This window comes from Pelodiscus sinensis, chromosome 2, assembly GCF_052426305.1.
Source record: "Pelodiscus sinensis isolate ZL-2025 chromosome 2, ASM5242630v1, whole genome shotgun sequence".
NCBI lineage: Eukaryota > Metazoa > Chordata > Testudines > Trionychidae > Pelodiscus > Pelodiscus sinensis.
This window is the reverse complement of record NC_143053.1, coordinates 190827634-190842777: the sequence shown is the minus strand read 5'-3', so window position 1 is coordinate 190842777 and position 15144 is coordinate 190827634. Positions and strand designations below refer to the sequence as shown.

The 15144-nt window shown below is 44.3% G+C and overlaps 1 protein-coding gene across 7 annotated transcripts in view; it reads left to right on the top strand.

Moving 5' to 3' along the window:
- The window catches only part of RARB (retinoic acid receptor beta), a 543189-nt gene that overhangs the window by 453452 nt on the left and 74593 nt on the right, over positions 1-15144 (top strand). For all 7 annotated transcript variants that reach the window (XM_075922032.2, XM_075922031.2, XM_025190306.3 and 4 more), the window contains one exon: positions 14770-14911. In XM_075922032.2, coding sequence (XP_075778147.1) covers positions 14770-14911 — 142 coding nt within the window. The remainder of the gene's footprint in view (positions 1-14769; positions 14912-15144) is intronic.

The following is a 15144-nucleotide window of genomic DNA, read 5'->3' as shown; positions in this document are numbered from 1 at the left end:
GGTTAACCAACTATTCTATAGTCCGTGGGGGACTATACAGAGGTAGCAGCATGGGGCAGCAGGCTGATCTGCAATGTAAGCCAGTTTAAAAACAGCTTCCCACACAGACCGGCTGCCTGTCGCCCCACTTTGCTATCTCTGATACAGAGGCTGCAAAGCGTGGTGGCAGCAGCCCCTGTCTGAGGGGGCGCTGAGCTCCCAGACCTGACACGAGCCGGAAATGAGCCGGGCTGCCTGCCCGCCTGGCTCCTAATACACTTTAAACGCAGAGCTGCAGTGGGGGTGGGTCCTGGACCCTGCCTGAGCCAGGACTGAGCTGGGCTGCTGTCCAGCCTGCTAAAAAAAATTACTTGCGGGGAGAAATATGTGTAATCTAAAGCATTAAACAATAAGCTTGTGCTTATCGGTTAATCGACTACACTGTTACGTCCCTAATATAGCCCAGAGCCCTTTCAGGGTAAACGAGAGCACAATTTCTTGTGGATAAAAATATATATTTAACCAAAATGTTCCAGTCCTTTGTACATTGGACTAATGTCCTTTCCCCCCTATACAATTTCTTTCCTTCATGGATCACCTGTGATCTTCTATGTCTCACTGGAGATATTTACTCACATTTAAGTGCTATGAGCTCTACAGATAAAAAGTTAAGATTAAGTACCAAGTATTGTTCTTCTTCGCGTGATGTCCCCGTCAGTGTTCCCCTGTTGATGTTGGACTCATCCCAGTGCTGCAGATCGGAGTCTTTTCTAGTGGTATCTAGTCAGGCCACATATGCACGGGAGGAGCACATTCTTTTTGTGCCTTTGGAGATTACACATGTGGCCTGACTACACTCAGTTCCATTGCAGACGGAGCTCGACACTGCTCCTCCTCTTCAGATCTCTGTAAATAGGAGTTGACTCTCATCAGTTTGTAAAAAGTTGTTTGGTTCTTGTTATCTTAGTAATAGTTAGGTAACAAAAAAAATTCTTCATTTTTATTGCTGTAAATAGTTGAGGTGCAGTTTCTGAGGCACAGCGCACTGCCAACCTCGCTGGCTGCAGCCCTCAGACCCATTTTTAGTTTAAAAAAAAAAAACACCACCAAAACCCAAGAACAAAGGAAAAGGAGAGACACGAGATAAAACAATTGTCATCGAAAAGGAAGTCAGAAAATAAGAGCCACTGAACTCATTGAACACCATGCCAGAAGAAAAAAGACACAAAGAGGAACATGAAGAGCAGAATGCTGGGCTCCTCCGGATTTAAAAAATTTGAAAAGTGCGGTGACCCTATGCCTGCCTCAGATGGCCACAGATCTTGTATTCATTGCCTGGGAGAGAGACATGTCCCCCAGAAGTGTGTGCATTACAGCTAGAGCTCGTAAGGACAGAGAGCTGAGGCTAAGCATGTAACTGTTTAGCAAAGTGCTTGAGCCTCAGTCAGACAAAGATGGCAGTAAACAGCATGAGACTGCCACCAGTGAGAAGATGACCCCAAATGCTCCTTCACCTAAGACTTTGGCTAAAAGAAGAGTTTCTCCAGCTTGCTCCCTTCCACCACAAGTTAGCATGGGAGACAGGCTGGGTGCCTCTGGCATTGGGCACCCCATGCCGTGTCGATGATGGACCTGAAATCCTGGTCTGATCAGAGTGTGGCACCAACTACTCTGGCACCAAAGAACTCAGATGCCAGACAACCTGACGAGACCACGGCACCGCTGGCACTGATTAAGACTTTGGTGCCGACGAAGGCCAGGTCTTTAAATCTGCCAACCTCTAACCTCACAGTCTATGTCCAGAGTCGGTGCCATCACCACCGGCACCGCGTTCCCCAGCACAAGTGCTTTGAGACATCATTGTTCTTCTGCTCACACACAAGACTACAACGCTCTGGTGCCAGATCTGGAACTGAGACACAGATCTCCCTATGATTCCTCTTTGAGACATCAATCTTGATCTCCATTATCAGTTTGTGACTCTCCTCATCAGCCATGATTGCCAGTACTCTCACATTATAGTGACTGTGACGACAATCGCAGGAGTGTGTTCTCATCTCATCAGGCCTCTCTACCCAGAGCCCACACATCCTATGAAAGACATCAGACACTGTATTCTCATCATCCTCTGTGGCACCCTGAATGGTCCTGTCATTCCATTATCCACCTCAATGGTCCCCGTACCCTCCCTGGGCACCCCCACAGCACCAGTCAATGTCACCATCAACCCTGTCCCAGAGATCAATACCTCCCCCTCATCCCCATGCTTTCCCTATCCCAATGGAGGATCCAAAAACAGAAGAGGGTCAGATTATTGATGACCCATATACCGAGCAACCTGACATAACTGACAAATCTTCTTCCTTGCCAGATGAGGCGTTCATTCCTGATGACCCTTCACCAGCTGATGACCTGAAGCAATTTCAGGACTTATTCAAAAGGGTTGCTATTAGCCAGGAGGTTGTATTATCAGACGTATGAGGAAAAACAACATAAGCATTTAAAGAATCTTCAACCTGTCACACAATCGAAGATTGTGCTTTCCATAAATGAAGCAATTATGGAAGAAGCAGATGAGGTCTGACAGACACCAGCCCACAGCCCCCTCCAACCAGCAAGAGGGCCAATAGAAAATACTCTGTCCACTCCAAGGGTTTAGATTTTTATTCCTTCACCCATAACCAAATTCTTTAGTGGTAGATGCTGCACAGCACAGATCAATCATGATGTTGAGTCTGTCTCAATACTGACCTGCCTTCATCTCATGGGCCACATGGCTGTTATGACATACATTGTCTGTTATGCACACCTGCACTTTCAGTGCCTTTAACACTAGCTAGCCTCAGTCCAACACCAGGTGTGCAAATGTGTGGCGGTTCCACAGAGGGTACTTTTGTCTTTATGATGAACTGATCCATGGAACCTCCTTGTTGGTGTCCCATTCCATCCGGCACAGTCATCCAACCATATTACCACAGATGCTTCGCTCCTTGGCTAAGGCGCCCACTTCCAACATTACTGCATTCAGGGCAAATGATCCACCCATGAGTCCAGCCTCCATATCAGTCTCCTGGAGCTTTGTGCTGTGCGCAATGCCCTCAAACACTTTCTGCAACATATCCAGGGATATGCGTCCTCACTGACAATATAACTACAATGTTTTACATCAGCCAGCACGGGGCACACACTCTTGATCCTTCCGTGCAGAGGCGCTGCGCCTGTGGAACTGGTGTATCCAGAACAATATTAGCATCACACCTACCTGGAATCAATACTACAACTGCTCAGCTGCCAGTTTGCAATAGATCATGAGTGGGAAATCCATATCTGGGTCCTACATAATATCTTCCACCGATAGAGTTGACAGTCCAAAGATCTCTTTGTGATTACTGGGGGCACTTGGTGTTCCAGCATTTGTTCCAGAGTGGGCATCTCCTGATCTCTGGGAGACATCTTCCTTATCTCATGGAATACCCACTTACTTTACACCTTTCCTCCCATCTCACTCATTCCCAGGGTTCTCCAAAAGATAGTTGGACAATGCCTCTGTCATACTCATAGTCCCAGCATGTGCCAGGCAGTCCTGGTTTCCCTATCTCTATCAGATGTCTCTCCAGCCTCCCTACCTACTTCTGAACCCCTCTGTACCTCCTATCACAGAACAGAGGCACCCTTCTACACCCACAACTGCGAACACACATTTGATAGCGTGGTTTCTCTCTGGTTCTCAGACGTGGAACAGAGGTATCAAAAGGCACGTCCATGCCTCTTTCATCACAACATGTCTCAAAATTAATTACATCTTGCATCCTTCAATGTTACTCCCTTCAAGGTAGATCTCTCCATATGCCCCTCTGGACGTACTCTACCTGAGCGATGGCAACGTCAACAGCCTTCCTGAAGGGAGTTCTGCTTGAAGATACCTGCCACGTGGCTACCTGGTCTTCTAACTGTACTTTCTTGGGACATTACATAATAACTACATGAACAAACAAAAGGTCAGCAGTAGCCGACGCAGTCCTTTCATCTGCACATAACACCTAGTTAAGCCCACCGACCATTTGTGGGATACCGCTACATAGTAACCAACAGTAACCCACAGAGACATCACTCGAAGAAAAGGATGTTACTCACCTTGTGCAGTAATGACGGTTTTTTGAGACGTGTTTCCATGTGGAGCTTCACGACCCACCCTCCTCCCCTCTTCTTTGGCTTGACGCTCATGCAAGAAGGCGTACATGAAGAAACTGAGGGGGAGTTGGGTTATGCATGTGAACTCCAAAGGGGGGGGGAAAGGCATGCGCCACTCCTACACATGCACGGCCCGAATAGATTCTGCTAGAAAAGACTCCAATCTATGGCACTGGGACACGCCCGATACCAACAGTGGAGCACCTACAGGGGCACATATCTTGAAGAACTGTCATTACTTCACAAGGTGAGTAACGTCCTTTTACACAAATCTAAAAAAGCAATTGATGTTAACCTCAAGAGTAAATGTCAAGTCCACGCTCTACATAAATTCCTAAGGTAAAATAACAAGGAAGGTGGAGAGTTATGCTGAAAGTTACACTGGAAAATGGCAAACCACTTTTTGTCACAGTCTGATATTGAAACTACATGGACATCTGTTGTTCTTGCAGATAGCTGAGTAGTACCGAAGCTACATGTAAATGCTGCATTCTTTGAAAACATTCTACTATTTTGCATGGGCATGCATAACCAGTGCATCTCTTATGCCTTTCTTTGGTAAAATATGTTGTCTGTCTATCGTACCTCGCTTTGAGATGGTTGTGGATGTGTCTGTTATTTGTGCTGAGCAAAGGAGACCAGAGGGTTGGTGCTAAACCCCAGCTTTTGTAGGTTTTTTTTTTTTTTTTTTTTGAGGAATCTCCAGGGTGCCAGACCCCTAAGGAGTCCCACTCTTCCTTCAAAGTACATCACGGAACTTCACTGCCTCCTAGACTGAGCTACTGAGCCTCTGCATTGCAGGTTCTGCCCTCGCGAATCCAACGGAAATGAACTAATGATAGAGAGTTGTATTCTCTTTAGTGACTAAAGCTCTCCAGCCAGTATTTGCAGTGACACCCCAATAAGTGCTTTCAAAATAAGGTAGGATTTACTAGTCATCTGGAAGTCCGTAGATAGCAAAGAGTCCATTCTAGTTTCGCCACATTTCAGTGAACTCTGTTTTCGGGCTTGTTCACACACACTCTGTCTCTTTGATTTCTTTCCTTAGTCAATTCCCAAGTGAGAGCTCTTTTAGACCCCCATCTCTCAGTCCTTTGTTCTCAAGATGGGGGGGGGGTGGCGCCTCTGCTCAGTTTACCTGCCTGAGAGTGTTAATGCATGTGTCGTTGGTTTGTATTGTCTGTCTGGAGTCCCTGTTGAGCTGGGTCAGTTTCAACTAGTTTCTGAACAACTCTATTTATTTCACCCTTACAGTGAGGTGACACATGCTTGCACAAGCATTGTTAACCCTTTTGCCCTGTTCGATAGCAATGCAAAGCGTAGCTGGAAACTAAAGCACACGCCATAGGAATAAAAATATTACACACATTTCCATTTTGTCCGAGTTGTACTTTTGCCCTATCCACGACAGTGAGGCAGATTATCTAACATTCTGGCTGCCCTGAATTGCCTTAACATGCAATTTAAAAAAAAAAAAAGAAATCTACAGTTTGCAAAGGTCAAGTCAGGGGGTTGGCAGATACCAGCCTCTGATGGGTGCCCTCTCTATATTCACCTGCGCCTCCACAGGTATGGGTGATTGCAGCTCCCTTTGGCTGCAGATCGCCCTTCCCAGCCATGGAGCTGCTAGAAGTGGTGTGGACATGGACACCATTTTATTTCCCAGCCCTGAGGTAAGTAGATGATGCAAGCACCTTGGAAAAGAACACCTCATACTTTTCAACTGACTGTCCTCATTTAAGCCTTCCATGATTGTATTACCTTTTAACGATTTATGGCGTCCGACTGGTCATCCAAACATGCATGTTTTGTGTATAACCATTTTTCTTAGTATCTTATAATCGATAAGTACACCTACCTCAGGGATGTGTTTCATGTGGCAGCAATATGGCCCAATATTAAAGTTCAGTTTTACGCTGAAAAATGACTAGATAAAACTGCCAGCCTCAAGTTCCATTTTCATCAATAACTCTTTTTTATCATCAGATGTGCATGGCTTATGACAAGAGGTTGCTTTCTCCTAACTGCCAGCATTGCAAACTCAACCTGGAATGTGAGACTCGAGCTGGGTTTGGTTTTTGTTGTTGTTTGTTGTGTTTTTTCCCCAACATCACAAGTACTCAAAGTTTTTTCAGGCCAAATTCAACTCACCTGTTTAATTCTCTGGCCCCTTACCATGTAGCAGAATGTGTTTGCACAGGTGTAGATAGCAGAAATGTAACAATTCTGATACAGAATTCTGGTATCACAGAATGAGCTCTTTCTATCTTAGCGGGGTCAATTCTGCAGGGTTAACAAGAGTAAAAACTTATTTTAGTCATTAAAGTGAACAGATACAACTGAGAATGCAGACAAGAAGCAGAATTGTTCTTTAAATAGGTGTTGTACACCCATGACCTGGTGTAAAGGAAGAGCCACGCATTAATAAGATCCCGCGTCCAATTTTTTTTTCTTGTTCACAAACCAGCCAATCTAATCTAGAAATGGTTTGATCAATAGGGCTGAAGAGAAGCCTGTCCTAGTCCATCTTTCTTTTCCTTTTACTTAATATCCTAGGAAAACACTTGATTTAGAAGCTCATTTTAAAGTCCAGTCTTTGGTGCAATTGTAGACCCACTAAATACATAGTGACTATATTTGTGGGTAATTATAATTAATTCAAATGATCTGATCAGGCTACTTCTGAAGTATGAGTCTTTCTCAGGCCATGTCTACACATTGGAGTTTTTTCCGGGATACCAGAGGTATCCCTGAAAAACTCTGCCACGTCCAGGGAAGGCGTTGCTTTTCCAACATTTTGCAGAAGAGCAGACACACTCTTTCGGAAGCCCTATAAATCTCGTTTCACGAGAAAGAAGGGCTTTTCCGAAAGAGGAGGTTTTTCCAAAATTTCCTGTGTAGACAGGCCAAATTTTGGAAAAGCCTCTTCCGAAAAAACAATCAGGAAAAAAAAGAAGTGTAGTGTAGCTATAGCCTCAGTTGCTTACCACTTTGGGCCACTTGTCAGTTTTTCAACTTGTGGACTATTTGCTGCTGTAAATGAGACAAGACATAGAATAGGGTAGCAAAACATGTTAATAAAACTTCCAGGCCAGGTAATCCTCCTCCTCTGACAAAGTGTGTGTAACAGTAGCTTTAAATCATATGACTTAGGAAAATAATCTGTTTGTGAATTGAGAGTGCTCTGTTGTATTGTGTGAACTCATCTAATGTTTTACTGGTGTAGTATCAAGATAACTATCCCATAGGATTTTATGGGCTTATAATTCCTCTAAGAATTGAGTAAGAGCATGTTCAGCTTAGCATTATCAAAGGTTTCATATACACAATGGCTTCTTTTGTATCCAGATGGCATTCTGAAGTCCTTTATGTCACTGGTTATTACATTGGTTCAGATGTTCTTTAAGCAGCCTAGCCCTGTACTAAACTCTTTCATGTTTGACATAGTAATAGACAAGTACTACAAAAGTAAATAGCAACAGAGTTGGGGTGGGGTTTATTTGGCATTGTGTTAGTTATGTGGACTTCCTTGGCTTTAATACCAGGCTTTATTTGCTCCTCTGTACATGTGGTTTCACATACCATACTCTACTTTCAACAGAGCAGATAAAATATCGACACAATTAAAAGTGAAAAATAATCTGTCTACTTTGCCAGTGGTGAATGCTCAGGAAACACACACTGATACAATAGGTTTTGAATAATTTATACCCAGCACTTCTTTTCTTGCAATCTGTAAATGAGGACACCTAATGCAACATGGCCAGGATGACACTCTATCCATCACCCATTAAGATAACAAGATTGTGGTAGAGGAGAAGGTATGCTTTAGACTACTCTGTATTTGGATCACACAAAGGGTAACATTTTTAAAATGATGTGTTTGTCCAGAACTCTTTGTGTAAGTAAAGTGATGAGACATTTTGAAAATGTAAATGCTAAATTAATTGAAACTCGGGGGGAGAGGGGCTTATACTTTTCATTTTTCATGGCTATGTTTTGTGTTCCTTTCCCAAGATATGAGCATAAAGCGCATTAGAACAAAACACTGCCCTCTGAGGTGAGTAGCTTCCCACAGGCTAAGTCTGGCACATTACAGTGCTGTAACTTTCTTACTTGGAGGAGTGAAAAAACACCCCTCCCCTCACCCCGAGTGCATCAAGTTACAGCTGGTTTGAGGCACCAGTGTGAACTAGGGTACAGTGCTTGGAGCCGTTCTGCCAGCACTGTTACCTATTCCCCTTGTAGCTGGTGGTGGTTTATATAGAGCACTGGAAGAACTCTCTCCCAGCGCTTGTGCCGCAGCCACACTTTCAATTTAAAGCCCTGCCACACCTGCACTTTAGACTTTTAAGTGTAGGCAAATCCTTACTCTGATTCAAGTGCACTACAGCTACTACTGGAAACAAATAGAAGCTATGTGCTCCAAAATATTTTTCTCTATGGAATTGACATCTTAAATTACAAAGATATTTGGTGCTGACGTCTCTGTTTTCCCCGTCACAAGAGACTTAAGCAGTGCTGTAACACCCAGTAACAATTATGGAAACTGTTCATGGAATGCCTCTCAAGTGCAATATTCCTTGCAATGGTATTAGACACTAAAAAAACCAAAATATGAATTATGTGAAGATGGATTCTAATTCTATTTTTAGTTCTCTTCTTGTAAGTGACTAGCGGTCTGGCGGATGGGTATTAATTATGAACTGGTGTGGGTAAAAATGCCCAGTGTACTTTCTATGAAACACATGGCAAAATTGAATGTGTTTAAAGAGGTTTTATTTTGGAAGTACAGGCAGTCCCCAGGTTACGTACAAGATAGGGACTGTAGGTTTGTTCTTAAGTTGAATTTGTATGCAAGTCGGAACTGGTACATATTGTAGGGGAAACTCTAGCCAAACATTTCTCCAGAGCTCAGTTTTATTCTCCCACACCTCACTTCCCTCAGTCCTTTATTCTCAAGCTGAGGTGTCTGCTGAGAAAAGCCACTCCGCATCTCCCTGGTCTGCTGGGGGGGGAGGGGGTGCTAGCTTCGCTTCTCTCTGGTCTGCTGGGGGGAAGCAGCTAGAGCGGGGTTGCCTCACCCCGTTTGTAAGTAGGGATCCGATGTAAGTCGGATCCGTGTAACTCGGGGACTGCCTGTAAACTAATTAGGTTTGCAAGCCAAAGTCAAAGTGTCAGTCTGCCCAAAAGCTGTGAATTTCCAGAAACCCCTAACCCAATACTTACCTTTATGCTAGTGCACGTGGGGCAAAAGATGGAAGCAGATCCAGCATTCCATGAAAGCAGTGCTGAACAGTGTCTGCTTTCAGCCAGAATCTCTCCCTAGTGGAGAATAGACTTCTAGGGGATGTAGGACTTACAAACATTGCAAGACTTGCACCTTCCTGATACCTCGGTGTATTTGCTAAAAGCAGCAAAAAAGTGTCCCTACGTTGTATGTTCTATCTAGCTCAGCATTTGGAATCCTATAACTGAACGCTGGACCTTAACAAATGTACACTGTACTTACATGTATATTTCGCACTAGGTGACCTTTGGTGATCAGATATTGTAGTGACTTGCTATAAATACCTGGAATTCAATAGAGACACAAGGACCTATCTCCCACCCCCACCCTCAAGAATTTTTGTAGAGTATTTTCTTTAAAAAAAAAATTGCAGTTACTCTTCTGTTACACAAAATTTGTCCAATGAAAGAAATATGTGTGGTTTTTTGGAGGGTTTGTGTTTTGTTTTTGAGTTTGGTGGGGGCTAAATCTAAATATCTTTGTGTTCTTTAGGTTTCCTCCTATATTACTAATGTATACATGAACTCCTGGATGCTAGTGGTTTGTTTCTCCCTTCTGGAGTTGAATCTCCGTGTTCTGTTTCGCTGTAAGATTACATTCTCTCTGCTAAGGTGTGAGAGAGCTTTTCTGCTAGGCCACCAGATCTAAGCCACCCTTTTAACCTGGGATTTCATTACAATCCATCAGGAAGGAAAAAGAAGTGACCAGAACATTTGACCTATTAATGAGTGTCAAGTGGCTATAATGACCTAGGTACTGCTGATATATTTTGGTTTTGTTTCCTCTGTTGTCAGTGCTAAAGTGATTATGTTGGTTGTTTTAATTCCAGCAGTGCCCTGCCATAGTGTACTTAGATGCTATCTAGTTCCTGTCCCCAAAGAAATAGCAATTTAAGAAAGAGCTGGTAATCCTTTTTTTATTTTTATTTTTATTTTTTTTATTTAATGGCATCTTGCAATGTTGATTACTGTTTTGTTAAGTTATTCTAGTATCTTATTCCTTTGGGGGGGGGGGGGATTTTCAGCTGCAGCACAAGATACTTTTTGTGGTGGTGGTTCAAACTTGCTGCGTGGTTTCTATGACCAATGTAAGCAATCCAGTTCAGTTCCCTTAGTAGCTGAGATTAAATTTCACCAGAGATTCCATTTACATTCATAATGTCTTAGAGTCAGGGGGAAAATGTTTGACTTTCAGTGAGGTATAGACAAGTCGTTTGGCACAATAGAAGCTGAAAACGTTTAATGTAAATCTTGGGAAAACAGGACAGGTAGCTCAGTGGCGCACATGTCAGCTGTGAACTGATTTGTAGTGATAGTCCACTGTGTTCATCATTTATGCTTTTGGAAGTTGGTAAATACCCTCTGTACTTGGCCAAGTCACTTAGGGTATGTCTACACTTCCACCCTAGTTTGAAGTAGGGTGGTAATGTAGGCAACCGGAGTTGCAAATGAAGCCCGGGATTTGAATTTCCTGGGCTTCATTTGCATCTTGCCGGGCACCGCCATTTTTAAATGTCCGCTAGTGCAGACTCCGTGCCGCGCGGCTACACGCGGCACGGACTAGGTAGTTCGGACTAGGCTTCCTATTCCGAACTATCGTTACTCCTCGTGAAATAGGAAGCCTAGTCCGAACTACCTAGTCCATGCCGTGTGTAGCCGCGCGGCACGAAGTCCGCACTAGCGGACATTTAAAAATGGCGGCGCCTGGCAAGATGCAAATGAAGCCCAGGAAATTCAAATCCCGGGCTTCATTTGCAACTCCAGTTGCCTACATTACCACCCTACTTCGAACTAGGGTGGTAGTGTAGACATACCCTTAGTCTCTCCAGACAAGTCACTGTTGTTCTGTTCAGGGTTGCAGTGCCTACCTGACTTAGGCTCCAGTGTGCTCTAGTTACTCTGGAAAAGCAGGCGTATGTCACTTAGGCATTTTAGCACTGAGCGCCACAACATCTAAACACCTTCTTAAAAATCTGGGTCTTCTATCAACCTGGTGCCATAGGCAAAGCAGATGACGATGGTTCCAGAGGTGAAAGTAAGGCGGTGCACCACAGTGTGCTGCTCCTGCAAGAGCTGGCTGAGGCGCTCCGCTTCAGGTGGCGTGCAGCATGGCTAGTGCTGTGTTCTCCTAGCCAGGCTCCCACCAGCTGTTGGGGCTCCTGCTCCAGACTGGTGCTGGTGACCCCACGTGCCACAGTAAGCAGCAGGCAGCCAGGTGAGACAGGTAGGTGTGAAAGGGGCTGGCTGTGCACGCTCCCAGCCAGGCTCCTGGTGTGTCTATGCCTGTCCTGCTGTCCCCTCTCCTACTGGATGCCAGGAAGCACCTGTGCTGTCTGTGGTGTGGATTGTTGCTGGCAGCCGCAAGAAGAAGCCGGGGAAGGGAACAGCAGGCCAGTGGGGGTTCTCACATCACCTCCACCCATTTGCCTGCCACAGTGCCCCCACACAGCTTCCTTGGCAGAAAACAGGACTACAGGCAGTCCCCGGGTTACGTACAAGATAGGGACTGTAGATTTGTTCTTAAGTTAAATTTGTATGTAAGTCGGAACTGGTACATATTGTAGGGGAAACTCTAGCCAAACATTTCTCCAGAGCTCAGTTTTATTCTCCCACACCTCACTTCCCTCAGTCCTTTATTCTCAAGCTGAGGTGTCTGCTGAGAAAAGCCGCTCCGCGTCTCCCTGGTCTGCTGGGGGGGGCTCTAGCTTCGCGTCTCCCTGGTCTGCTGGGGGGAAGCAGCTAGTGCGGGGTTGCCTCACCCCGTTTGTAAGTAGGGATCCGATGTAAGTCGGATCCATGTAACCTGGGGACTGCCTGTAGTGGGGTAGGGACACACATTTTTTGTTCCTTCCCCCACATTTTTCATACACTCACACACTCTCCTAGCCCTTTGCTCTGACTCCTGTGCCTTTCAAAAGTCACAGGGAAAGGGTGCTTAACCCCCCAGGTCTGACCCAGGAGGTGCCCCCTTCGACTGCTTCCTACAAGTTCCTGCCTGCCTCATCCAATCCCCGCTCCACCCTCCCCTCACCTGTTCCCACCCAGTTCTGGCCCCTTCCCTTAGCATGCCATGTTCTTACTGTTCCCCCCACCCCACCTGCAGAGCCTCCCAAATGCCATAAAACAGCTGATCTTAGCAGGGAGGATGTGGAGGATGCTGATCCACAGGGCCCGCCAGTAGGTGGGAGTCCCTGGAGGAGAAAAGGAACTGATGCGGGGGGGGGGGGAATTTTTGTGGGTAAGCAGCAACACCCAGCAGTTTTTTCCCATGGGTGCTCCAGCCCTGAAGTACTTAGTGCCTATGCTTCCATTGGAGGGGTATTATGAGGATCAAATGCATGAATCATTGTGAAGGGTTCGGATACTGCTGTGGGGGGCTAAAAACTGGCTTAATTACTGTACAGTAATTATATTTGCAACCTAATAAGGTAAAGGACACATGATTTTTCCCCAGTCCGTTAAAAAAAAGACATTTTTGTACTATTTTTGTCTTGAACGGTTTCAATCTGTAGGTGTAACTCACGGCATGAACACATAGCATTGACTTCAGTACACTCATAATAGTCTCATTAGCTCCGAAAGTTGTTCTTTTAGCTTTTGTAATATGATATTGGATAACTTAAACAAAACGTTTCTTCCACTTGACCTTACTGACAAACCTTTTCTAAAATCAGTGAAAGGAACTAGCCCCAAAGAAGGCTTTGAACTCACAAAGGCCCATGAGATAATTGCCCAAGGGGCATGATTAAGAAAGTATTCTTCAATTCTTGTGATTAAATGCGAGATTTTCATAGCATTGACATCACAAAAGCTCTGGGGTGCGCTGCAAGGGATTCGTGATCAGCCTTCATCTGCCTCCCTCTCCCTGGCAACATTACCTGGAAGTCATAGCTAGCTGTTAATTTTATGGTCATTTAGCTTCTTATCTACTTACATATCTATAAAATTGCTATTAAGAAACCCTTTCAATATGGTCCACAATGACTGCATCTTGGGACAAATGAATTATGGGTGCAGAGCTATCATTACATCCCTTGTGGTCAAGCATTGTGCTGCTCTATAGCAGGGATGGGCAATAATTTCTGAAGGGGGGGGCCACTTCATGAATGTTAGGAGTGGTCGTGGGCCACCCTGGAAGGGGCAGGCCTTAGGCAGAAGAGACAGGCATGCAGTGCCTAGCCGGACTCACCAGCCATTGGAACAGCTGGAAGTTCCCTCTGGTGTCGCACACCCCTGGCAGGGGGAGGAGATTTCACATGCTCCCCCATCTCCAGGTCTTGATTGGCCTAGGGGTGGGGGGACTGAAGGGTAGCCGCAGGCCAGATCAAATGTCTTGGCGGTCTGGATTTGGCCCGTGGATGATGTCTTGCCCACCCCTGCTCTGTAGGGTGCCTGTGGCTTACTCAATACAATTTTAAAGAGTCACAGACTTCTCCAAATAGTGACTCAGCAAGTGTTCTTACACATTGGAGTGGGTTGATTGAGATTTGACCCTGCCAGATGGCGATACACTGAAAATTTGAGTAGCAATATGAAACTGTCTAATAGAGCTTAGTTACAGAAATACTTTTACTGAATATCTTAGGGCATTGTGTCTTGTTTTGGGTTCTTTTGCTGGTTTTTTTGGTCATTATTTTTTTCACTCCGTGCACACACTATTTTCATTAGCTCCCTGTCTCACTTTTCTCCCATTCCTTCTAAACTCCATAGAGATGCATTTTTGGGAAGATGTCATGGTTCACAAATCAATCATCATCGTCCATAGGTGGAAGCCCTGGTTGATTTCATTCGGGGGGTTCTGAGTGCACTCAGGATTGGGTCCAGTACAGTTATGACACCTCTAACCACAAAATAAAAATAGAATTCCTTCCAAAAACAAATGTAGAAAGGGATGCCTCCGGCCTGGAAAAAAGTGTGCCATACTGGGTAAAGGAGTTTGATTTTAAAGTGAATCAATAAGGAAGGAACAGTGTTTATTACTAAATCCATAAACCCAAGCTTAACTCTTATTTTTGCCTCAATGTTATATATAGCATAACTAAGAGCCTCATTTTCTAAATACTTGTACTTCCTTCAATCTTCTTTCTCCTGACAATAACACTGTGTCCTTTATTTTTCATTTAAAGATGCTCTTTGTGTTGCAAGAAAAGAATATTCAATGTATAATATTTTAAAAGGGCAGTAAGGTTATCATAATCCAGCCCTAATGTTGCACTCATGTGATTAACTTGAAAGAAAATGAGGTTGATTATGATTTATGTGTGAAGCCCAAGGGTTTCATTTCTTTCCTTTTTTTCTGCTTAATTGCAGGGGTTTTTCCGCAGAAGTATTCAGAAGAACATGGTTTACACATGTCACAGAGATAAAAACTGTGTTATTAATAAAGTCACTAGAAATCGCTGCCAGTACTGCAGACTACAGAAGTGCTTTGAAGTGGGAATGTCCAAAGAATGTAAGTTATTTCAACAAACAGTTTTTTTGTCATTTGTTACCCCTACATATAGAGAGATCACATAGGAAATAATATTATATTATCATATCATTAAAAAACTGTATCATAATGCACAAAGGTGACAAATTCAGTTTTACAGGGAGCCTTAAAACTGGTAATTCCTAACTTCCAAGTGCTTGACCTTGCAACTAAATAATCCTATTTCTATGTGTGATTTTTTTTTTAATATAATA